General features: G+C 35.5%; 1 protein-coding gene across 1 annotated transcript; it reads right to left on the bottom strand.

The window, feature by feature from the left end:
* Positions 1–18,884: 18,884 nt before the first annotated feature.
* Positions 18,885–22,646, bottom strand: LOC113283975 (uncharacterized WD repeat-containing protein C2A9.03-like). The gene is made up of 10 exons (XM_026533357.1): positions 22,447–22,646; positions 22,083–22,335; positions 21,816–21,983; positions 21,562–21,648; positions 20,770–20,904; positions 20,471–20,581; positions 20,221–20,312; positions 20,038–20,143; positions 19,862–19,948; positions 18,885–19,722 (listed from the first exon to the last, which is right to left on the bottom strand). Exons 2-10 carry the CDS (start codon positions 22,197–22,199, stop codon positions 19,309–19,311), a joined length of 1,317 nt encoding a protein of 438 aa, XP_026389142.1. The 5' UTR covers positions 22,200–22,335; positions 22,447–22,646; the 3' UTR covers positions 18,885–19,308.
* Positions 22,647–26,714: the final 4,068 nt, after the last annotated feature.

Below are 26,714 nucleotides of genomic sequence, written 5' to 3'. Positions count from 1 at the left end.
TAGCCATTATTGTGAGTACGTATAGCTATTTCCAACGTTTTTCATCTTGCAATGTTTTTAGATTTATTTATTTAAATTCTAAAGTTTATTTGGAAGATGATTTTGTAGTACTAATCTTTATGGTTTTGTATATTGCAAACTTGTTATGGGATATGTGTGTTTGCGTCCATGAACTATGTTTGTCCTATATTTTCTCAAAAGTTAAGTCTATCGTATGTCTATATGCGAATATTGATAAAAGATAGAATGAACTTTTGACAACAAAACTTAAGCCTATAATGTCATTGTGCAAATATTGATGGAAGATAGGATGAACTTTTGTTTACAAAGATTAAGTCTATTATACGTCATTATGCAGATACTGATGAAAAATAGAATGAATTTGAATATTCCACAGTATTGATCTTTCCATGATCCACTTCTATGTGAAACTATTGTGGGGCTCCTAAGTTCTCTTATGTTGAGCATTTCCGATTAAATTAATCATGGGTTCTCTTGTGGTTAATTTAATTGAGTATTTTGGATACAAATTCATATTTCATGTGATTTGTTAATGTCCAAAGAAATCCTTCTATTCTTGTGAAAGTAAGGTCTCTCTTGTTGTTCTTTCGGGAATGACATTTTATGGGGGAGAGTTCTTATTTGAACTTGTGCTTAATTGCCAAATCTTGGTGGAGAGTGCGGATGTGGAATATTGTAGGAGTACTCTTGTATCTCTATAAACTCTTTGATGAATACACTAGTTTCGACTATGTAAAATCATCGAAACAAAGTTGATATGTTCTCTTTTGGTCATGAAGTATCTCTATGGGAATTCCATTAGGATCCCACTAGTTTTCATATATTTTCCAATTTTTATTGACAAAAAGGGGGAGAATTAATGTGTAGTTCACACTACAAATACATATGGTTTACGGATCTGGGAGTGGTTTTCATGTGAGATGAAGTATTGACTAAGGGGGAATGATACATATCACTATAGTATTGTTATCAAAGTTGTGATACAATTGGACTTTTATGTTGTGTAATAATACTATGACATTATATAGAGTTATTTTGTTTTTGGTACTCAGGTTTTTTCCAACTTTTGAGTTTGGTCTAACATTTGTCCAGCTTGGTGTTTGGTACTTGAAAAAAACGTTGACCCACGTTGACTCTTGACTTCTGTTTAGCATTTATTAAAAATTAATATAAAATCTAATAATTGACCGAATTTACTATTACACCCTTTAGTTTAAACCAAAAGGAGTAGAACTCGACTACGTCTTCTTCCCTTTCAATTCCTTTCTCTTCTTTCTTTCTCTCTGCCAATTCAGGAAGTTGAATTTTGCTGAGAGTTTTCTGTGGAATCCTTAAAGATATTAATTAAAACGAGAGAGAAGATATTGATGTTGATGAACATGGAAAAACTGATGATGGTGATGAGATCGATTGAACTCAGGTAATTGGGGGAAAATGTAAATCAGAGAGAATAGAAGTAGGGTTTTTCTAATTTGATTTTGAATTGGTATGTTTATTTTAAACCTAGGAAGAAACTATAGGATGATAAAATTTATCTATACGTTCTTATCCAAATAGAAATTAGGGTTCTTGAGGGTGAAGTTATAGAGATTAAAAATTAGGGTTCTCGGGGATGAGATTAAAGATGGGTTTTGAGTTAATTGAATATATTAGGTTGAAATTTCAGATGAAGTCATGTCTCGTGCAATGAATTGAAATCTCAGTGAGATTAGGGTTTGCTTTAGAGGATTTTGGGTAAATAGAGGCAGAAGAAAAGATTTTGCTAAGGGAGGTTTGAACTTTTAGCAGATGGGTTCGAAATCAAGAAATTAAGTTACAACTTGGGCTTGATTTGAATCTGATATTGAATAAATTAGAGTCGACAGATGGGATCTGATGCAAGTTTGTGGTGATTTGAATTTTCAAAAACCTACACAGAGAATATTGTGGTGATGTTTCAAGGGTTGTTGGAAGATGGGTTGATGAGAATAAGAGAAGAAATTGTAGTGGTGTTGGTTATGATAGCTTCTGGTGGTGCTGTTGAGTTATTTAATTGATGGAGTCTGTGCTGGTAATTGAGAAGCCGAAAATAAATCGATGGTATTTGAGATGGTTGTTTTCTGTGTGACTCGAGATGTTGTGGTTGATTGCGCTACAGAAAGGATTGATTGTTAGCTGTGCTAGGAGATATTGAATGAAACAGCTAAAATTCTGGTGTTGCTGAAGAAATGTTGATGCAGTAGTCCGTTGAGTTACGAGTTTTGGATATGAAGATTCTACATTTTCAAATGTAGAGGAAAATGGATCAAGGTGGATTCTGGTTTATGTAGAAGAGGCAAATAAGTAAAATACTTAATTATCAATTTTTTTTTAAAAAAAGGAAAAAAATAGGTCAAACAAAGTCAATCACAGTCAACGTCAATTTCAAGTACCAAACACCAAGTTGGACAAATGTTAGACCATACTCAAAAGTTGGACAAAACCTGAGTACCAAAAACAAAATAACCCCATTATATAACAATGATTGAGAGCTACTGTTTTCTCATTTTTATAGCTATGGATCTTCAACAACTATGATGCTGAGTTGAACATATTCAGAATCAATGGAGTACTTGGAAGTGACGAAGATTTCGAGTAATGTTGAAGAACCAAGGAGATCAAGCATTTGGATGAGAAGCTACAAAGTTTATTTATTTTGTAATCCATATGTATTGATAGTTTTCTCACTAAAATTGACAAAGAGAGAGATTGTTAGAGCAATGCTCGGTCGAACTCGCAAGCGTTGCTATCTCAAGCTTGTTTGTCAAGTTTAGTTGCCAAAACTATAAGTCTTGCTTTCCAGTCTACTTATAGATGAGTCTCGGATTAGGATAGAAAATGTAGTTGAGCTTTAAACTTCACGACATTCATCGATCAAAGACGAAGAATGTTAGAGCATTGCTCGGTCGAACTCGCATGCGTTGTTATCTCAAGCATGTTTGTCAATTTTAGTGATGAAAACTATAAGTCTTGATTTCTAGTCTACTATAGCTAAGTCTCGGACTAGGATAGAAAGTGTAGTTGAGCTCACGGACTTCATGGCGATTCATCATACAAGACGAAGAACTACTCAAGGAACCAATGGAACTTCTCGACAAAAAGGTATGTGGAGACTTGAACTTATCTATCACTCAAAAGTCTATCTACTCTATCTCCTACTCTTTGAGACAAAAAGTTGTACGCTATATATAGATTTTGATTATACACATTTGGTATTTCGAGCCGAGTATACCTCGCCTATCTATATCTCGAAATATGTGTTGGTAAGCTTTTCGCTTCAACCAAGTTTATCTTTACCTAGTGACGAAAGTCATGATATGTTTCAATCACTTTGAAAATTGCCTTGACGAGAAATGGTATAACAACTATATAACGTCCTCTAAGAATGTTTCAATGATCGGAATGAGAGTTTAGATTACATAACCAATGGTGAACATAAGCATTATTGTGGAAACACATTTATGTATAAGTCCTATTCCTTGAATCAAAGTTTGTGAACTTTGTTGATCAAGAGAACCGGAAGAATGGCGTGAGCCAAGTACGCGAACTGGAGTTGGCAAACTATTTGCGTGAAGCTAAGTCCACGAACCGGCGAATTTCTCATTTCCGAGAATTTATGCTGAAGTTTGTAAACTATTCCCGGTAACTTAAGTCCGCGAAGCTAGTCTGCGAACTTGAGAAGGTTATATATCTAAAGATGATTTCTGAACTTAAACTTAAAAGACTAAGGAATACAGTTTGCAAACCGTGGCTATAAAAGTTCATGAACCGATTCAATTGAATCAAATCAACTTTGCTTCAATTGTGTCTTGTATAGTACATGAGATTTCCTTGAAATTGAACAACTCTCTAACTAGTTCATTTTGAAGTCATTTGAACTAGTTATGGTGAAGAATAACATGGTTTATATGAAATGCTCATATGGCTAACCAGTTGGTTAACTATTGTTGAACCAACAAGTGCATACGTTTGGGTACGGTTAAGAAACCTAGAAGAGTGCATTTTCATTTGTGTGTAACAAGCTAAGTTTTCGATCTAACGGTTGAGAAATATTAACTTGAATCTAAATCAGGTTTTCATATAACGATGAATATTGATTACTTTGTTACCAAGGTAACTTAATTGCAAACCCTGATTTGAAAGACTATATAAGGGAAACTCTAGTATCTGTGCAAAACTAATCCCCACACCTTAAGTGTGATACTAGTTTGCGTGCTAGAGTTGGTTCTCCTTTAAGCTTTAGTTTTCTTCTTCTAAAACCTGGTTAACGACTTAAAGACTTCATTGGGATTGTGAAGCCAGACCGATACTACTTTTATCGTAGTTTTGTGATCTGATCTTGCATCTTCTATCCTAGGAGTACAATCAGATTGATTGGCTTGAGATTGATATCTCCGATAGGCAAGATATAAAAGTAATCCCAAACATCTTCGTCTCATTGTTTGTGATTCCGCAACATCTTGTTTCGCTACCATATGATTAAGATTTTTGTGAGGTGATTGATAACTCTAGGATGTTCTTCGGGAATATAAGACCGGATTATCAATTGGTTCCTGTTCACCTCTATTTATCAAAAGAAGGAACAAAAACCTTTAGGGTTTATCTATGGGAGACAGATTGATCCTTTGATAGACTTGTCTGTGTGAGACAGATTTGTTTATTATCAAGTCTTCGAATTTGGGTCGTAGAAACTCTTAGTTGTGGGTGAGATCAACTAAGGGAATTAAGCGTAGTATCCTGCTGGGATCAGAGGCGTAGGGAATACAACTGTACCTTGGATCAGTGGGAGACTGATTGGGGTTCAACTACAGTCCAGTCCGAAGTTAGCTTGGAGTAGGCTAGTGTCTGTAGAGGCTTAATACAGTGTGTGTATTTAATCTGGACTAGGTCCCGGGGTTTTTATGCATTTGCGGTTTCCTCGTTAACAAAATTTCTGGTGTCTGTGTTATTTCTATTTCCGCATTATATTGTTTTATCTTTATAATTGAAATAATACAGGTTGTGCCTTTAGATCATCAATTAGAATAATCCAACCTTTGGTTGGTGATTTTCATTGATTGATCCTTGGATATTGGTCTTTGGTACCATCCAAGTTATTCCTTGTATTTGATTAGGATTCGTAGTTCCTACTTGAGTAAATCAAATCAAGAGAGAGATATAAACTCGTTGATATACTTTTAATTGATTGAGTCTTGTTGATTCTCTTAAAAGTATATTCGAGTTTGTCCATACAGATTGCTAAGCGAAATATTGGGTGGTGTTGTTAGACCCCCGCTTTTTCAAATAACTACTAAGGGGAGTTTGTGGAACTTCATCAACAAAAAGTATGTGGTGACTTGAACTCATCTATCTCTCAAAAGTCTATCTACTCTATCTCCTATTTGAGACAAAAGTCGTGTAGCTATATAGACTTCGATTATACACATTTGATATTTCGAGCTGAGTTTAACTCGCTTACATATTTCTCGAAATATGTGTTGGTAAGCTTTCTCTTTAACCAAGTTCATCTTATATTCTGGACGAAAGTCAAAAGATAATCATGTGAAAATCACCTGGTAACATCTTACATGATTTGTGTGAGACAGTCATTTGATGTAGACTCGGAATGTTTCGTATTGATCATTCGATCACTTGAAAATTTCTTTGAATAGTTTATGTGAGACAGCTATTGTCGTCTTCCGAGAATGTTTCAATGATTGAAATGGGAGTTTAGAACAAATAACCATGATTGGATAAAGCATAGTATGCGTACTTGCATATATGTAGTCCAAGTCTGGGAACCATAGTATGCATACCCTTATGCGTACTGGTTGGTTTAGTGAAATTCCGGGAACCTTGTACGCATACCGGTACGCGTACTGGCGTGAGGTTCAGTTCCGGGAATTTCTGCTGAGTTTTGAAGGTATGCGTACCCGTTCGCATACTGGCGAACCCAAACTTAGTCCGTCTACTTAGGTATACGTACCCGTTTACATACTTGAGTAGGTTATGTTCTAAAATCGGTTTGTTCATGAACTAATACATTTATATAATGAGGAAAGCAATCTTTTGCGAACCGTGGATATAATGTCAATGAATTTATTCAGGTGAATCAAAATCGATCTTGCTTAAATTGTGTCTTGTATACTTCTATGAGAATATAAATAATTGAATAACTCTAGAACTAGTTTCATTTGAGTCATTTGAACTAGTTATAGTTAAGACGAATATGGTTGATATGAAAGTGTTCATATGGCTAACTTTGGTTAACTATTGTTGAGCCAACAAAGGTGCACACGTTTAGGTACGGTTACTCATATCTAAATGAAGTCACTTTTCATTTGTGTGTAACAAGCTAAGTTCGATCTAATAGGTGAAAGATATTAGCTTGAGTCTAATCAGGTTTTCATCTAACGGTGAATATTGAATGCTTTGTTACCAATGTAGAATTGATTGCAAGACCTGATTTGAAGACTGTATAAGGGAGAACTCTAGAAACTGGGAAACATAATCCTCACACCTCCTGTGTGATACTAGTTGCGACTAGAGTCGATTCTCCTTTAACCTTAGGTTTTTCCAAAACCCTGTAGTTAACGTCTTGCAGACTTCATTGGGATTGTGAAGCTAGACCCAACTATTTTCTCTGTAGTTGCATGTTCTGATCTTGTTATTTCCTATCGTGATTGAGTATTATATTCTATAAGATTTGCTCGAGACTTATTCTCCGATAGGCAAGATAAAAAGTAGTCACAAACATCTTTGTCTCATCGTTTGTGATTTCACAATATATTTCCTTGCTACCAAAAGATTAAGAGGTTATTGATATTACTAGGTTTTTCTTCGGGAATATAAGTCTGGTATATAAATTGGTTCTTGTTCACCTTGATTTATCAAAATACGGAACAAAACTCATAGGTATATCTGTGGGAGACAGATTTATATATACAATAGACTTTTTCTTGTAAGACAGATTGGTTTATCAAGTCTTCAACTTTGGGTCGCAGCAAATCTTAGTTGTGGTTGAAATCAGCTAAGGGAATCAAGTGCCTAGAGTCATGCTGGGATTCAGAGACGTAAAGAGTGCAGCTGTACCTTGATCAGTGTGAGATTGGTTAGGGCTCAAATACATTCCAGTTCGAAGTTAACTTGGAGTAGGCTAGTGTCTTTCGCGTCTTAATACAGTGTGGTGTTCAAATCTGGACTAGGTCCCGGGGTTTTTATGCATTTGTTGTTTTCTCATTAACAAAACTTCTGGTGTCTGTGTTATTTCTTTTCCGCGTTGTATTTGTTTATATAATTGAAATATCATAGTTTGTGCGTAAGTTCAATCAATTGTGAATCCAACCTTTGATTGTTGATTAAATTGATTGACACTTGGATATTGGTTTTTGATACCGTCCAAGTTATTTCTTATATTCAATCGGGCTCGCAAATTCCTATTTGTTTGATTGCGGATTGAATTGATAAATTGAGATATAGCTCTTTGATATACTTTTCTTAAGATGGAGTCTGACTGTCTAGTTGATTCTCTTAGAAGTATATTGGAGTTAGTTCGTACATATTGCTAAGCGAAATATTGGGTGTGGTTGTTAGACCCCCGCCTTTCCAATTGGTACTAGAGCATGCAAATATGTTTAAGACCTTAAAAGTCTGTGTTTGTAGCGATCTGACTTTATGGACAGTTGTGTTATCTCTAACAATACAACACCAGTTCAGAAGGTCTTTGATTTGTTTCAAAGTCTTGAGTCCCCTGAGAAATCTCTTGAATCTTCTCCATTGACTGAAACTGTGTTCGATTGGGAAATATGCCTAGATGAATAGTTGGATGATCTTTCAGATGAAAGTGACTCTGAAGAGGGACAAAATTTTGATGAGGAAGTCTCACAATATATCAAGCTTTTTGACCATCTAAAGAAAAAGAAGTCAACAGCTTGCTTGGCTGAATATCTGACTCCTCTCTGTCAAGAAAACAGGAAATTGAGAAAACTCTTTAAGGGATATGATTACGGTTACAAACTCTTACAATCTATTCTTAAAGATCGTGAAGAATATGCGTGTTCAAAGAATTCTGAATGTGATAATCTTCGTCGAAATCTCTTTGTGTTGAAAGAAAGAGACTTGTAGAAACTGAAGCAAGATATTACTCTCAACAAAACTCTTTTAACGACAAAGAAATCAGCTTTCTCGACAGAGAAAAACAATTAGACGTTGATCTTGCTGCTGCTCTTGATAAAGTCAAATCATTGGAAGAGAATCTGAAAAAGATTCAATGCTAGCTCTACAAAATTATCCACTACATTGGGTGCATGTAAAGAACATCGTGATACACGTGGTCTGGGCTATAAAGGAATAGACGCTTCGAGTACCAGTAAGATCAAAAAAAATTTTCTACTGACAAGTTCCTAAGTGAAAATTTCACTGATATCAAAAGTAAAACCTTCCTTTAGCAGCTGATGTTCCTATGAACAAAGTGTATCCACCTTCGAGAACAGCTCATACGAGAACAGTCAAAACATTCCCTACAACTGTTATTATTGCGGGAACAAAGGTCACCTTGAAAGGAGATGTCGTTTTCGACTGCGGAATGAAAAACTTCATAACATTCTTGTATAGATGTCTAAAGAAGTAATCAAGCCTGATTCTCATTTTGCTGGAGTAAAAGGTCATGTCTGCAATAAAAAAAGTGTTGTGATGATCCAATTCTTGATTGTAAATATGACGCAAAACCTGTTTACAATTGTAAAGGGAAGAATGTCATATGGAAGACTGACTCTTCAAATTACCTTGTGAAGAGAAAAAGTTAACGAAGGAAGAAGAAATTTTCAATCTCCTTGCCTCCCACTGAAGAAAGTTTTGAATCTAAAATGTCTGCTCCAGATTACATTCACATCAATAATCGTGTCTCGGAGCTCAAGACAAGTATAAATAGACTCAAACGAAGCATTAAGAAGGCAAGGAAGGCGGCAATTTCAGGTATCTCTTTCCCTACGCTTGTTAATTCTCTTTTGACTAACCCTGTTATTTTTTATGAAGATCCTCAAGAAAGAAAAAGGGAAAATGTCAATATCCCTGATGAGCAGTGTGCTTATCAAAATACAACTTGACTTCTCAAAAGAGCTGTTTATTGGTCTCTGCAATGCTTAATAAGACATATATATCTCTTATTCCTAAGTGTAAAAGCCCTAAAAATCCTTTTGAATTTAGACCAATTGGTCTCTGCAATGCTTCTTATAAAATAGTGTCTAAAATTCTTGCTAATAGAATTAGGCCTTTGCTTAAGAAGTTAATTTCTCCTTATCGGGCTACTTTTGTCCCAGGTAGAGCCATTCATGACAATATCATTATTGCTCACGAATTAATTCATATTATGAAACATAAGGAAGGTATAAGTGGAACTATGGCTATTAAACTTGACCTTTCTAAAGCCTTTGATAGGCTTGAATGGTCTTTCTCAACAAAGTCTTAGAGAAATTTGGTTTCAGTCGAGTTTTGCAATTTTGTTATGCAATGTGTCACTACCACTAGTATTAGTGTGTTGCTTACTGGTTCTCCTTGTGATCAATTTGGACCAACTTGGGGGATTAGGCAAGGGGATCCTTTATCCCCTTATCTTTTTATTCCTTCTATGGAATATCTTTCTAGATCTTTGATTTGTGTGCAGAGCATAATAAATCTATTATTGGCATTAAAGCTTCTAGGTCTCACCTGCTTTTTGCTGATGATATTCTTATCTTTGGTCAAGCTAATATGCATCATATTGATAAGATTTTGCAGATTCTTCAGGATTTTGGTAATATTTCTGGACAAATGCTAAATTTTGATAAGTCATGTGTTTATTTCAGTAATAATCTCAGTCCAAATGATTGTAATGCTTTAGCTATTGCTCTGAATATGTCTTTGGTAACAGACTCTGAGAAGTATCTAGGTGCTCCTCTGTTACTTGGTCATTCTAAAGTAAGATCTTTTGAACCAATTGCTCAATCTCTTGAAGCTGGGCTCAAAAATTATGTTAGCATCACTCTGAATCAAGCTGGTAGATCAACTACAATTAGAATGTTTTGAACTCTTTACCAACTTATAAAATGGGTTGTTTTAAAATCCCTACTACTATAATTGGTCAGCTAGACTCTTTGCATAGGAACTTCTGGTAGGGACATGAAACAGGTAAAGGCATTAAGTTTATAGGATGGGATAATATTAAATTTCCTAAAGATCAAGGAGGACTTGGCTTTAGAGACCTTGAGAAATTTAACATTTCCCTTATTTGTAAGTTGGTTTGGAAAATTGTTACTGAGCATGATGAGTTGTGGGTTAAAATTCTAAGTGCTAAATATTTTAAGGAATGTAGCATTTTACACTTGCAAAAACTTAATGAAAACTGCTCCTGGATATGGAAAGGCATTTACAGATGTATTGATACTATAAAACAGAACAGTTTTTGGGCAATTAGGTGTGGCACTAAAGCTCATATTTGGCTTGACTGTTGGGTTATAGGTTTATATCATCCTCCTAGACCTTTTAAAGGTCTAGTTAATACTGTCTCTTATAATACTGTCTCTGAGATGTTTATTGCAGGTACAAGAGATTGGAATTATCATTTGATTAACTATCTCTTTAATCCAGATGATGCTAGAAAAATTATTGATATGAATATTCCTCTTATTGGTTCTGATGTGCTTATTTGGTTGCCTGATAGAAAGGGGCAGTTTTCAGTTAAGAGTGTTTACAATGTTCTTACTGGCAGAACTAGTTTACAACATATTCCCAATCAGGTGTGGAGATCTCTATGGAAAGTAGCATTACCACATAAAGTGAAACTTTTTGTTTGGAAATGTATAAAAGATATTATTCCCACTAGAGATAAATTGTCTAGATACAAACCAGAGATTGAGGTGCATTGTAGTCTGTATAATTGTCCTGCTGAAACTACTGAGCATTTGTTTTTGGATTGTCCTTATGCTAGATCAGTTTGGCTTGTTATAATATTAATGTGGGTACTATAATATCTTAGCATGGTTCTTTTAGGAATTGGATGATTTCTTGGTTTTCTGCAGGTACCAATATAGCTTTTGGTTCTGGTATTGATAAGCAGGATATAAACCGCTTACTTATGGTTGCAGCTTGGACTATATGGAAGGACAGATATTCTAAAGTTTCTCAGAACATAAATTCTAATAGAGTGTTTTCTCTAGACAGTATTAACAAACAGGTTAATTCTAATGCTCAGCAATCTACTATTGTCAATGTTCCTCGGCAGGATGTTAAATGGATCCCTCCAGGTTATGAATTTTTGGAATGCAACATTGATGCTTCATTTAAAAAAGAAACATTGCAAGGTGGTCTAGGACTAATAATCAGGGATTTTGCAGGTACAAACATTGCAGTCCAAGGTATCCACATTAATGGAGGAATGAGGGCTGGCACTGAAGTGGAAGTACTGGAGTGCAAAGCTATGAAGGAAATTGTTGCACTGGCAGTTAAATTGAAGCTGAAGAAAGTTATTTTTGAATCTGATAGTGAGGTTCTATTTAAATCAATAAATGGACCTGATTACTTCGTTCATTGGTTAAACCAGTCTTTGATTTTAGACATTAAGTTTATGTTAAGTTATATCGAGAGTTGGAGATGCATTTCAATTAAAAGGGATGCAAATAATGTGGCTGATAAAATTGCAAAGAGAGCTAGAATTATGAGAATCTGTTTTAATTTTAGAACTGATCTTCCTCTTGAAATTCAAGAATTGATTGATCAAGATAAACTTGTACTTGATTAATTCTATTCAATAAAATTTCTTTTGCATCACAAAAAAAAAAAACCAATCAGAAAAGAAAAACAACCATATATGTTTATCTAGTGCATTAATTAGATAGAGAACACGTTTACCTGAAGCATGATTATAGTGGTTGCATTTTTAGTATCTACAGAACTTTGCCTTGCTGTCTTTCCTCATGAGGACTTTGTCTTGACTGCTTTGGCCGTCTTTTCTCATCAAGACTTTGTCTTGACTGTTTTAGCTGTGTTTTCTCTTGAAAAGTTTTCCTTGATTGTCTTCGTCTTTGCTCATCAAAACTTTCTCTTGACTGCCTTGACTGTCTTATTCGCTCTTTAAAGCTTTGCATCGACTGTCTTTGCTCATGAGCCGCACGTAATTGAGACGCACGCAATTTAGCAACCAAATAAATGACACAAGCAGTAATAACTGGACGAACATAAAAGTCCACCGCCAAAATTCAAGAAGAGAAAGAAACGAACAAGGCAACCGATTAGCGGAATGAATCAGTATATCATGCAAGTTACGTGAAAAATAATCTATTAATCCCAGAAAACCCAACGCCGGATTAAAGGCGTGACTTAAATGATGAAATACAAAACATATATTTAAAGTTTTTTTTTTTGAATATATATGTAATATGTTTGAACTAGCCTAGTGAGACGGCCGGATACCCCTGGTTCTTCTTCAGTACCACGTAAAAGTATGCATTCCAGAACAAAGGTCTAGAGTCCAATTAAAATGTTTAGTTGGAAATTTGACTCTTCTCTCTGTAATGACTAAAGAAGATAACAAAGGTGTTTGAGTGCGCCTAAAGTGGTGGATTTGTATTACCTATAATTCCAAGAGCTTTAACAGTGGTCATATTTAGAAGAGCGGTCTTGTCACTAGCTCGAGAAGCCTTCTTCCATCATCAGGAGCAGACTTTCGAGCTCCAAGAAAGCTCCAGAAGCCTTCTTCACTACGAGAAGCATTCTTCCGTTCTTCGGGAGCAGACTTTCGAGCTCCAAGGAAGCTCCAGAAGCCTTCTTCACTGCGAGAAAACCTTTTTCGCGAAAAATACTTTCGCGACGGCCGCCAATATATAACTTGGTGATGATGAAGAAGATGACCAATAACTAGGCGATGACGAAAAAGATGAGCTTCCCAAGAAGAACTATGTGATGATGAATAAGAAGAGCTTCCCCACGAAGAACTTCCTGACGAGTAACTAGTTGACGTTGATGATGAGCTGCTATGTGACGAAGAACCAGAAAAAGCAAGACCACCCATCCTACCACCTGAAGCAGCTAAAGCTGAGTATGGATCATATGTCATCAATAATCCTAATACGACACCAGCTATCGCAGTCTTTTGAATGAAGAGGTTTAGGGTTTTTAAAATTACTTCAATGATTTCATCCCATGGATTTCTTTTCTTTCTTTTTCTTCCTTTTCTTCGAACACTTTGTTTGATTTCATGAAACATTGAACCCTAAAATTGTTACTCTCGGGCCTCTTGATCAAGAATTGCCTGTTCTTTATAATAAGTTGGTAATGAATTTGTGTTCTCGTCCTTAGTAAGGGATTCACATGCAAATAGTAGTTTAATTCTATACCCAGTGAATAAAATGGTGTTAGCATCGAAGCAGTTGCCATTTTTGCAGGAGGAGGAGCTAGGTGCATGGCAGTTACTTTTGGTTAGGGTTAACATTCTTGGGGCAAGTAAACCATGTTTACCAAAATTGAATTTCAGGGTTTTTCTAAAACCCTAGGGAGGGTCCAAACTTGCTGGAGCTATCGAGTGATGTAATTTATACGTTGCTCTGTTTTGTGTCCTAGAAATAACTGAAGTGTGTATCTAAAAATGTGGCAAGAGGCAGTGCAAGATCCTGTATAGCGAAGAATAAGTAGCGGTCAATACAGTAATTAATAGTGGTCCTCACTGTGAGTTTTCTTATAGTACCTTTCTATGTTTGATATGAAGATCATTACGTGGAATCGTAGAGGAATTGCAAGACCTTTTTTTGCACGAGTCACGAAGAAGCTTATAAAGAGACATAAGCCTTTCTGTGGCATATATTCTTGAGAATAGAGTTATTCACGATTGTTCATCTGATTTGGTTACAAGAAAATGGGATTCACTGATTCCATTACAGTTGATACTCAAGGCTTTTCTGATGGCTTATGTTTTTTGTGGATTTTTTTTTAGGTGAATGTTCAAGTTATCTCAGAGTCTGGTAGGTGGTCAATTAATGCAATCCTCGCTGGGAAGAATTCTTGCGGGCTTATGGATAATGGGCCTTTGTTTATCAAAGACTTGGCTGTGTTTTATGGTCAAACTCCAAATTGTGTACTAAATTCTGATCGTAGAGTGCTTCTGCTTGACTTGGCAAAGAAGACTTTAAGTCTAGACCTTTTATACTTGAGACTATGAGGACTCTTAGTTTGCTGTGGTGCATGGTTAAGGAAAATTGGCATTTGGCCAACTCTCATAATTCACCTGACTATTCCAAAAATGTTAGCCGACTCCAAAGGGGGCAAATAAGTGGAATAAAGAGGTTTTTGGCAATCTCGATTCTAAAGTAGAGGCTGCCTTAGAAAATTTTAATTAAGCTCAGATTGAGTGATAATCGTCCCTCTGAGATATGCAAAATACAAATGATTTACGAGTACCTCAAACCCCTCACAACAAAACATGATTCTCCTATCCTTCAACAATGATTAGAAGAAAGAAAAACTCAGTTAACATGATAGCAAGGGACTCACCTCTGATAAAGATATTGAGAATGAAATAGTCAAGTCATTTTCATGCTTTGTTCTATTCTTCTAATTATAGATTTTGTTGATTGTGCTGAGATTGAAAGGCTGTTTCCTAAACTGATATGGATAAACCTTGCTGTTTCAAAAAATACTTCTATTGGTGGAATTAAGCTGGTTATGCGGCAGTGAGGCACTTCGAAAGCCCCTAGATTTAACGGTTTCCAAGGGGTTTTCTTTCATAAGTATTGGAACCATGTTGGTCCAAGTATAGAGTGATCCCTCGCCACCCTTTTATTTATTTTCTTCTGATGCCTTCATGCTTACAGAGGCTTCAAGCGCGGATAGTCTTCAAGCAACTCACGTTCTGTGAGCGTGTCATTTTCCTCTTGTGGAGTCCACATCACCTCAACGGCCTGCATACAAATAAAAACTAGTTGATGTAACAAATGTCACTAGATAAGAATGGAAAGGAAAACAAAGAAGAATCTGTTCCATTATCATTTTTTACTGTACCAATATTTTACTGGTCGGGATAGCACCAAGTTTCGTCAGTGCTCTTTGTAAATCATCGCTGTTATTGATGACTCCTAGTTTATAGTCTCCCATAGCAGCCACCAGGATGGTCATCTGAAAATCAAAATATTGTCAAAGAAATCGGAAAGAAAGCAAAACTGTAGATGACAGTATTTAAGCATCTATCATCTATGTATGCACGTTGTTGTACTACATGCATAACAAAGTCGTTCTGCAAAAGAATTACCACTAGGTAGTCGCTGCTTAACCCATTAGGCTTTTTGCTTGGGGTGCTTTGCTTCTTGATATTGTCCACATTGACAAGCGTCTCCTCATCAAACTTTGCACGCTCTTCTATAGTGAGCTTATTAAAGAGTTTTTCACCATCTACTTTATCTTGTTTGACATCCACCTATACAGAGCGTATTCAAACTTAAGTTATGAAATTGATCAATATGTGTGACTTCAGTCTAATTTCCAAACAAGTGTAGGAAAATAGCTCAACAAGCCTAGTGCTCAGCTTCAATTTACTTTCAACCAAGAAAATAACGGCAAGTCATTTGCATGGCATAGAAAAAGTAAGAAAAAGTGATGCACAACTTACAGATGAGAAACTAGAGAAGCAATAAGCAAGATGTCGAAGCAATGCTACCGTGGATTCTGCAACAAGAAGGAAACGACAGATACGTGCATAAGATAATCTAATTGAATAGATAGAAGTAACTGTGTGTGAATAAACATCATAAACTTTGGCAATAACTCAAAAGCCGGCATGTCAAATCTTATATTACCAAACTTTATATATGAGTAACGGGTTAAAAACATTAAATAAATCCGAGGTTCACCTTGCAAAATATAACTCAAACCAGAAGAAGTCGAAGTATCTGCAACTTCAGCAATCTTATCAAGATCCTTTTGAAGTGACCTTGTCGCACCCAACAATGCAACCTGGACAATTTTATACAAGAACACCAATCAGAATCTGTAAAATCATTCCTGTAAGAAACATGCTTCATAACTATATACTTACGTTTATTAAGTGCATTAAATGGAAAAACTTATTATTACCTGAATCATGAAAACAGTGGCTGCATTTTTAGGATCTACGGAACTTTGTCTTGGCTGTCTTTGCTCATAAGAACTCGACTGTCTTTCCCGTGTTTTCTCTTCAGAAGCTCGCATTTCCGCAACAAAATAGACGACACCAGCTATAATAACTGGGCCAGCATATAAACCCACCACCACCACGGAAAAACACCAAACACAAGAGGAGAAAGAATGGAATAAGGCAACCGATTAAGTAAAACCAGTATATAATGCATGTCCAGCGAAAATGACCACAAAAAGGATCGTGTCCATACTAGTAATGAGACCTTGTCGTTGTTTGTTAAAGGCATGATTTAAGGGAGTCTAAAAGGCTTAATAAAAGTGTTCAATTGGTTACCTATAATACCAAGAGCTTTAAGAACTTCAAGAGTGATCGACCTTCGAGCTCCAGGAGCAGTCTTATCCTGTTCGTCTTCACTAGGCGAAGACTTTCTAGCTTCAGAAGCCTTCTTCTGTTCATCTTCACCGGCTGAAGACTTTCCAGCTCCAGGGGAGGTCTTCGGTTCATCTTCCTTAGTAGAAGGCCTTGGTGATGAATAATTTGGTGACGGAGAACTTTCTGGTTTTGAAGAACTTACTGACGAATAGCTAGGCCATGACGAAGAGGTAGAGCTTGCTGACACATAAGTAGGTGATGGTGAAGAAGAGCTTGTCGAATAACTAGGTGATGATGATGAAGAAGAGGACTTATTCAATGAAGAACTTCCTGACGAGTAGCTAGGTGACGATGAAGAAGAAGAGCTCCGTGACGATGAAGAGGAGGAGCTTCTCGATGAATAATTAGGTTTCGATGACGAAGAGGAGCTACGTGACGAATAACTAGGCGATGATGAAGAAGAGCTGCGTGACGAATAACTAGGCGATGACGAAGAAGAGCTGCGTGACGAATAACTAGGCGATGACGACGAAGAGCTGCGTGACGAAGAACTAGGCGATGATGAAGAAGAGCTACGTGATGAAGAACTTTTCGATGAACTTCCTGATGATGATGACGAAGAAGAGCTACCTCCTGACGACGAACTAGAAAAAGAACGACCACCCATCCTACCACCTGAAGCAGCTAAAGCTAAATGTGGATTATATGTCATCAATAGCCCTAATATAACACCAGCAATCGCAGTCTTTTGAATGAAAAGATTTAGGGTTTTTAGAATTACTTCAATAATTTCATCCAATGAATTTCCTTTTCTTCTTTCTTTTTCTTCCTCCTCTTCTTCGAACAGTTTGTTTGATTTCATGAAACATTGAACCCTAAAATTGTTAGTCTCAGGCCTTTGCTTGATCAAGAAAGTCTTGTTCTTTCTAATCGATTGGTAATGAACTTGTGTTCTCGTCTTTAGTAATGGACTCACATTTATAGAGTACTTCGATTCTCTAACCAATGAATGGAATGGTGTTATCAGTGAAGCAGTTGCCATCTTTGATAAGTTGAAGTGACAACTGCACGAGAATTACAATTACAGGAGCGGTCTCAATAATTTTGATTAGGGTTACAATCTTGTGCTACAAGTAAACCCTCGTTTTAGGGGTTTTAGCCACGAATCCTAGGGCCTATACGGTCCACAGGGATTTTTTAAAAGTTTGTTGACTTAGTCAAAGGGTCAAAGGGCAAACCTTCTGGTCGTTCAACAACTCCGGTCATACCCCCTCAAATTTGAGGAGTTTTCTGTGAACTTGGTTGATTTTGGCTTTAAACCACCGTAGGTGCACTTTTAGTTTTTGGTCCAAGACTCCACAACATGTCCATTACAGATCTGTCAATGTTTAGTACAAACTTGATTGTAGTGTTTGGCACTTTGGGCGGAAATTATCTAAGGGCGGCCCTTATCGAGCTTTCCGATGTCAAGAGACCCAGGAAGCAGCAGTTGTAATTGGCACGGCACCAAGGACTGGATGCATCTTTTCAATCGCTTTAACTCCTGCTGTTCTGCCACTGCTACTTAATACCAAAATATCCAGTCACTCAGATGTACACTTGTGCAATTTGGCCGCCGAACCCCTTAACTTGTATGTAAATGCCAACTACTAATATGTTTGTATGTGATTGTTTTTTCCTGAAATTAACCTCAACTTGCCAGTTGTGACCCTTGAAATTGAATCAAACATTGATTGAAGTCTAGAATCAGACATTCCACTAATGAAAGCAAGAAAAACATGAGAAATTCATACTGTTTTTTTATAGCCACCGAGAAACAAAAACTTAAAAAGTCGAGTCACTTCAAAAAAATGATCTAAAACCAAGTCTGGTAATCTTAATTAGACTAAGAAAAAAAGTCTAGTAATCTTAATTAGAGACATATTAAATAAAAGTATATCGCACTCAAAAAACCATTTTCAACACCCACCAACACCACCTAATGCCATGCCATTTTCAACGTTATCGGTCTATAAACGTCACCTAAGGCTTAATAGATAACAGCAAGTTGTCCCATCACGATCTACGCACTTTCTAAAACTGGTAGTAGTTTTAAATACAGTTTGGTTCCCACCATTATTGTAATTTAAGAATCTTAAACTTAAAGACTACCTGGTAATAGTCCTTCAAAAAGGAAGCTTTATCACGGAAAGATTCACAAAGAAAATCCTAAAAGTAGATTTTGGCAGATTTCTACTACACTATTTTTATCTTAACATCCAGGACATTGCTTCACTAAAAGAAAAATAATAATTGAAGCAAAAGACAAAACTCCAGCATAAATAAGAAAGTCCAAAGAACTTTAACCTGGGAGAACAAGTTTAGACAGTAAAAGCTTTAAGAATTGATACTAAGAGAGGAATAACTCCTGCACATGTATACATTATAGATTCTTTTTTTTGGAGGTTCACTCTATCTGTACACCGACATCCTGACTTGAGAAAAAAAAAAAAAACCACGTTCTGCAACAGATAATGACTCATTTAATGTTGTACACAAGATGGTCCCTCTATGCTTCAGCTTAATAACTAATGAACCTTGATTACCCCTTGATGGAAAGCTTTGCAGAAATAAAAAATGAGCCTGAATGCTTTCTTTGTCTTCTTATTAAGATCAGGAAAGTGAAATTGCGGCATACTAACACCACTACGCTTAACCTTTCCTTTATCATGCAAGTCCATTAAGGGGGCGAAGATTCATGGATTGTGAACGGTGTAAACGAACACCTCTCAATCAGATCAAGTTTATAAGCAGGAATCTAGATAGCCGTAATAGTGTTTTCTACTATACTGAAGTAAGCTGGCATATGTCCGGTCCCAGACTCCTATGAAAAGAGACTCGTCATCAGGACTAAGTGATATTCCTGAAATTTCCCCAAAGAAATCTATCTCTTGTCGCTTACTATAATCCCCCTTGGTACTGTAGACGTGAACAAAATCGGCAGGTTCAGCTACTGCCATGAACTGTCCATCTGATGAGAAACGGATGGATCTGGCAGCACCCAAGTTGCCCTTGAGAACTGCCAATGGTGAGGACAAGTTTCGAAGATCCCACACTCGGCATGCCTTATCTTGATTTCCAGTTGCAAAGATGCGACCATCAGGATGCCATGCCGAGGCAAATGAATAATCAAGGTGGCCTACTAATGAAGACACTGTCTGCATTATCAAATAACAGTTTCACGTTATCAGTAATTTTAATGATTGATATGAATGTAGGGGGGAAAAAAAAGATGATTGGACCTACGGAGCAACTGCAAGGTCTTAAGCACCCACAATATGACAGTAAAAAAATTACCTTTCCATTCTGTGAATCGACAAGTAAACCATCAAGGTGATCACCCACAACCGCAATTAACTTGCAATCCGGACTCATTGACGTGTGCTGCAAATATAGGGAATTGATGTCAAACAAAAGAAGCATGCGAGAATGGGATTAAAAGAAATTGTAAAGACTAGAGCTTGAGCACTCACATTTACTGGCCAAGGGTAGCGGAAGTGATTTAGAAGCTGAAATTTCTCCAAGTCAAATATTCGAACACCACAATCATTGTTGGATGTCAAGAAACGAGATCCGCCACTGCGAGAGATATTCAAAATTAACTCTATTCACTGAAACATTAACACACTGATATGCAAGTATTTAAAAACACTTACCTGAAGTGGTCAAATATTTCAATAGCATTTGTGATTGAATTCTCATCATATGTTGTCCTAGTACAGAAGCTAACCCCTCGCCGATCCAATCGCTGCATCATGGAAGCTCAACAATGAGAAAGGCAGAATGGGGAGAACCGAAAAGGAAGTCAAAATGTCTTCTGAATGTATAGTGTCTCACACCAACCACAGAATGAACCAACAAATTTCTCAGAAAATGATAAACAAGCGATACAAGACGAAAACTCACCTTACAAGTAAGTTCTCCCTGAAACCCCCCTGCAACCAACAATTTGTCCTTCACAGCAAGCGTACTGATCTGAGTTTGCGTAAAGCCTTCTAGCAAACTACCCGGGTGTTTCTACATAACCAACAATATGACTTATTTTAGCAACAGATAAAGTCTACATGCTTACTCCTTGGTGGACAAATTATAATAAACCAGAGCAGAACCCAAAATAGTGGAAGGAAAATCATGAGAAAAATTAATAACTTAACATCAACATTATACTATTTAATGCTTATATGATATTAGAGAAAAATTAGAACCTCAGTTGGTGCCACATGTCCTGAAAAATTGACGACCTCCGTTGAGTTGCAAGATAAAGGAGACCAATGAACAACTGCATAGTTGGACATGAGATAGACATCATGTTTCGAAGTGGCCCAAACTAAGTTTCTCAACTGCGAAAAACAACAAAAAAGAAATACGTCATCACCTTTTAGTGTAGAACTCAAGCTTATAAACACACTACAGAGTAACTATTAATGCAAAACTTCACCTAACACTAAATACAAGTATTCTTATAAGATATGAATGTCGGTCAAATCAGGATTCATTTAGATTAGGCATATAGCCACAACAACCTATGATAAGACTGTAAACATGAACTTCAACGCAAGGAAAGAAAGAAAAACATTCGAGCACTCGGTGGTTCCAATATCTACATTCATTGAATGAGACTCGTAATGCAAAACAATTTAAACATAATGGAAAGACAACCATTACAAGAGAGTGAAAACCTAGAGGTTGCATTCAACAAACTGCAACAAGAACAGGAAAACCAAGCAAACCTTCACAACCAAGGTCAACAGGTTCAGAATGTATCAAAAAGATACATAATAAAATCAGAAAATGGCATCTATTGACATAGAACTCGTAAAGAGACAAAATACAATCATACTGCAACAAAGAATATAATGAGAAGTGACAACATCAAAGATTGCAACATATAAAGACTGCCTCATTCTAAAAGGAAAAAGCACATGGAACTCAAAATCATCAACATAACAACAGCAACAAAACGAAAGAATCATAAACATCTGGAGAAATCCACAAACCTGAAAATGAAGAATTGTAGGCTTCACCATTCTTGTGTTATGCTGAAACTCGTAGTACTGTGGGCCTTTTTCTATATCCTTGCATTTCTAATAAGACCAAAAAGATAAACACATCAGTACTCAACCAAATCAACAAGCACTCACTAAGCTTCAGCAATTCAATTGTAAACACCCACAAGTATCAGCAATAACCCAATTCCACCTACTACAATAAAATAATAAAATTCAAAGATAAGATGATAACTACAACAAACCTTATCTATGAGTTCTCCAGATGAAGGTATATTCTCATAATTCTTATACTGTTCAATCCTCGTCTTCCTGTACTTATCCCTGGTTATATTCAATCTTTCCCATGGAATCCCCTGTATATCTTTCCCTTTCCTTGCTTGCTTCGCAGTCGTATCAGTCGCCTTATTAAACTACACAAACAATCAATCAATCATAACAAAATTAAACATCCCCAAATTCAAAACCACCTAAAAGAAAACTAAAATCATAATTACAGAATATATACATACCGAATCAGCGTCATCATCCATCTCGGTTTCTTCTTCAACATCAGCAACTCTATCATAATCATATAAATCATCATCCATTCCGTTTACTACAATACCCATCTCTCCTTCTTCAGCCATATTTCTATAAATTTATTTACCTAAAAAAAAAATCCCCTCCTCTCCGTATATAAATAAAAACTAAAATCAAACAACCTAGGGTTGTCTCCTCGAATCCAAAATCAACAACTCATTCTTAATTTCTCCAATCCAATTCCTGTATCAACCAATCAACAAAAACAAAAGTCAAAAATCAGAATCAAAACACCGGAAAAAAAAAATCAAAAAAAAAAAATCACCGACAAATCCGATTAAATACCAAACATACTTAAGATTTTCGTTGTATTGATCAAGTTCTTCTTCTTCTTTTAACTGATTAGGGTTTTTTTCGCTGTTGTTGTTGTGATAAGCAGTAACTGTTTGGTTATCTGTGTGTGTATATGATAAGAATGAAGGAAGGAAGGAACGAGGAGGAAAAAATTATGAAGGTTGGGTTTTTAACAGACAAAGTTGAATAATTTATTTTCTTGTAAAATGAAAAAAAGATTTTATTTAATTTTACTTAATAGGGGAATAATTGAGAGAGTTTACATGCTGACCCCCACTGACACGTGTGGAAATAATTAAGTAATGCGACGTACCGAGGCGAGGGAGTTGATGAGTTGGTTTAGTGTACTCCCTGACTGAATCTTGATTAATGGGATAGGATCAACGTTTATCGTGGTAATTGAAATTTTAAAAATATACTAGTATTATTTGTTCGGCGTTTTCAACTTATTAGATTGGATTTTGGCATTCAATCCAATCCGATTGAATCGTTAGATATTTTTTCAATGGATTGGGATAAGTTTTGGATTAGTTTTGGTAGTGACGTTTAACAATAATAAGATTATTTTTTTTTAATTCTTTTATTTTCAAGAAAAAGGCAGTGTGCTTCATTCGTAGAAATTTTATTATATTATGATCAATTACATCAAAAATAGGAAAAAATAATTAGTACTAAATTTACAGATTTCAAAATTTAAAAAAACGAAAAACAAAAAGTTCATTGAGATTTTATGTTTCGTTGAAGAAATTGATAGTTTGATAATGGTTTCAAACCATTTTGTTTCTTGATCTTTTGAATCCATATAAGTAAGATGATTCCACGCAAAAAAAAAAGCAATATGTCCAAATTGATATTATGCCAATCAATATTGATTTTATTTTCCGAATTAGATCGTCTTCTTTCAATACATGTTTGACAATAATGCAGCAGCACCACCATCAAATGCCATTAAGGCTATTATATATTAAGTCTTGATAAACTAGACGAATCATTAGACTGATTTCGTCTTGCTCAGATTTAGTCCTTTGGGGCTAGATCTGAGCAAGGATTTTTAGTTTTTGTATGAATAAAACAAATTTAATTTATGTTTTTAGATTTTTGTTGTTTTTGGTATCTATACACACATTTCTTTGCTATTTGGGCGATCTTTTCTTCGTCTTTAGGACAATTTTCTCTTCGCTCTGATAAAATTCTTCCAAATCTTTGTGGTGTTTTTTGGCTTGTTATTCTCGAATCAGCAAAAACATTAACGATTCTCCTCGGCGTCGCTTTAGGTTCATCTTCAACAAGAGGGATTTAGGACATCCAGAAGACAATCATTTAAAATGGTCGGAGTTGATTCTAGTTCACACCATCATTCATCACTACTACATCTACAAAAATTGGATGTCTTTGCGATTCGGGGATTTTTCTCTTCACCGTGTACTTGCAATTAGTGTCGTCATTTGTATTGGGTTTTGAATATCTTGTATTTTGGTGTTTTTGAGAATCTTGTATAAGCAATCATGTAATCACTATTTTGGTTTGAATGCACAAACCCAAATCTAGTCAGAAAATCTGATATCTCAGATTAAATCCGAGCAAATCTAGTTTTGGATATGAAGAAGATGAAACAAAAAAAATGTTGGATAATTATTTGGAAAATACAGTTATGCAATTATGTGAGAGAGAAAATTTCAGTTTCAACATAATAAATTGAATTAAAGTTGTTGCAGTATACTACAGGTACCATTCTTGAGTACGCTGGATTACTATCTTCATCCTTGTTCGAAAAATCCGAGGATGGAGTCCTCACAGTTCTAAGAAATTAACAAGTAAGTATTCATCCTATGCAATTAGTGTGATGATAATGATTTGGCACCAATCAAATAAAAAATCCATCTGAAAAACGAAAAAGGAAAGCTAATGTCATTGTAATACAGTGGTAAAGCTATTGGTTATGATCAAAGTAGTTAATATAGTGTATCGGTATCGTATTGACTAGACCGTTATACCTATACAAAAGATTATATCGGTTTTTATCAATGAAATATCGTGAAGACTAAAATTTTAAATATTTATAAATGTTTCAATCTAAAAAATTTGGTGTCATATGATGCATTGATTCTCAAGATCAAAATCTTCACAATACAAATTCAATCTCATTCCATTTTATCCCATGCAATTACTACTCCTATTTCAGATGACCCTGTCTTTGGTACTAACTTGAATTAATGATGTTGAAGATAAAAGCGTCAACAATAACGAACTCTCATTTGATAAATCTTGAGAAGAAAGAGAACGAACAATAAAGAACCACAATTGTTTCAAGGATAAAAATCTCATTAAAAAAAGAAATAGTTGAAAATTTCTTAACTGATCGGATTGAGTTTTCGGGAGTAGAAAAGAAGAGGATTATTAGGAGGAACATTGATATATCAGTTTGTACCGACGATATGAGCATTTTTATCTTTCACTACTTGTATTGCCGTTATTTTAGATATCGTAAAGGCTTTTTTCTGATACACGATAAAAACCTATAATATCGGCCGCTACAACTGATATTGACTACTTTGGTTATGATACCAGTGATCTGAGTTGTTCGAAATTCGCCAGCACCAAATTCTTTGCCGATCAAAAACAAAATACACTCTTTATCGATCCAATAAAAAAAATAGTGGAAATTTTGTAATTTTTTAACTTTGAAATTGAGAAAAAAATAATATCTAGTAACTAAAGCCATGAGTCATACCGGTGAATCGTATTGTTTTCTTTTTTTTTCCATCTATAGAAATTGTATTTAGCAATGCATGTGACTTGGTATTCGTGGGTTGTAACATTTTTACTTTTCTTAAAAACCAAGATTAAAACATTTTATTCCCTCCGTACCTATTATATAGGAAGAATTTTTATCAACTTCATTGCCATATTGATAAGTTATAACTAGTGTTGTTAGGATTTGATGGTGTTGTTATGAAGACAATGAAAAGTTACCATTATTTGTTCTCAGAATATTTATGAAGATAATTATGTGATAGATTTTTTCCTTTTTAAACGGTATTTGGTGTTGAAAAAACACCATTAATTTAGGAAATAATTCATCCACAGTTACTAAAATTGTGTTAATTTGAAGAAGTGTAAATTTGGTAGTATAAGATCAAAAATATTTGTTAGTTAAAAACCGTCAAAATACTGTTGACACATGTCGATTTCCTACTTGTCCCCCACGCCCCAATCCAAATTCGTCCCTATCAAAAATTTTCTCCACCATATGTGCGGAGTCCAAATGTCAAAACGATATTTTATTTATATTACTCCTATTTATTTACTTGGAAATCATCACATTGGGAATATAATTAAGGGTAAAACAGAAAAATATATAAAATCAAAAAAAAAATTTTAATCTAACAAAATTGGTCCTCCACTATTATATGTGATACGGGCGAGTACAAATTCTGGCTAACCCAACCACTTGACCAAGAAATAATAAGTGTGTGTTAGCAGTTAATGTGTAGCAATTGACAACATTGCACCATGCAGTACTCATTGGTAATGACATGCTGAGAATGCTAGGTTAAGAAGTAATGAAGTGACCCAGTAGTAGTAGTAATTAAGTAAGTGAGATTAGGTAACCCACAAGTGTGTTTCTAGAAGCAAGAGAAAGGGATTTGGTCCTTGCATATCTCTCGTAGGGAGTATCAAGAAAAACTAGAAAAGATCGCACTTTTTCTCTTATTCGTTCCTCTTTTCGATATTAATATTTTACTTAAAAGTTATACTTATGATCTTTTCCTTTTACCGTAACACCGTCACCAATTTTTACTGTCTGATTGCTACGTATAACTCGTGGCAATATTAATGTTTATTATGGGAATGAATATAATAATCATTATTTTTCTGCTTTTTCTTTTATCAGACAGATTGGTGGAAATTGTCCTCCTTGGCGATCTGGATTGAGGTATTACACTATCTTTGTTTTTTTATGGGGATTTAAATATTAATAAAATATACACAAAAGTTTTAGTTAGCTGCCGAGCAACAAGTTGGATACCAACTCATTTTTAAATAACAACACCCAATCTATGAAAATAAAATTACTTAGGCCATTATCAACATCATGTATAGGTAGATTCATTGACCTTTTCGGCTTAGCTTTGTTTACATTTTTTTTTTTTTTGAAGCATCTTAATATACTAATATGTATTGGTTATATACACGATTAGCTAGACTCGAATGATTTATGCATAGCTTTGGAGGTGGGACTTTGATGATGAGTGTTCGATGTGGCT

The sequence above is a fragment of the Papaver somniferum genome, chromosome 5 (assembly GCF_003573695.1).
Source record: "Papaver somniferum cultivar HN1 chromosome 5, ASM357369v1, whole genome shotgun sequence".
Lineage (NCBI taxonomy): Eukaryota > Viridiplantae > Streptophyta > Magnoliopsida > Ranunculales > Papaveraceae > Papaver > Papaver somniferum.
This window is presented reverse-complemented; position numbering and strand designations above follow the sequence as displayed.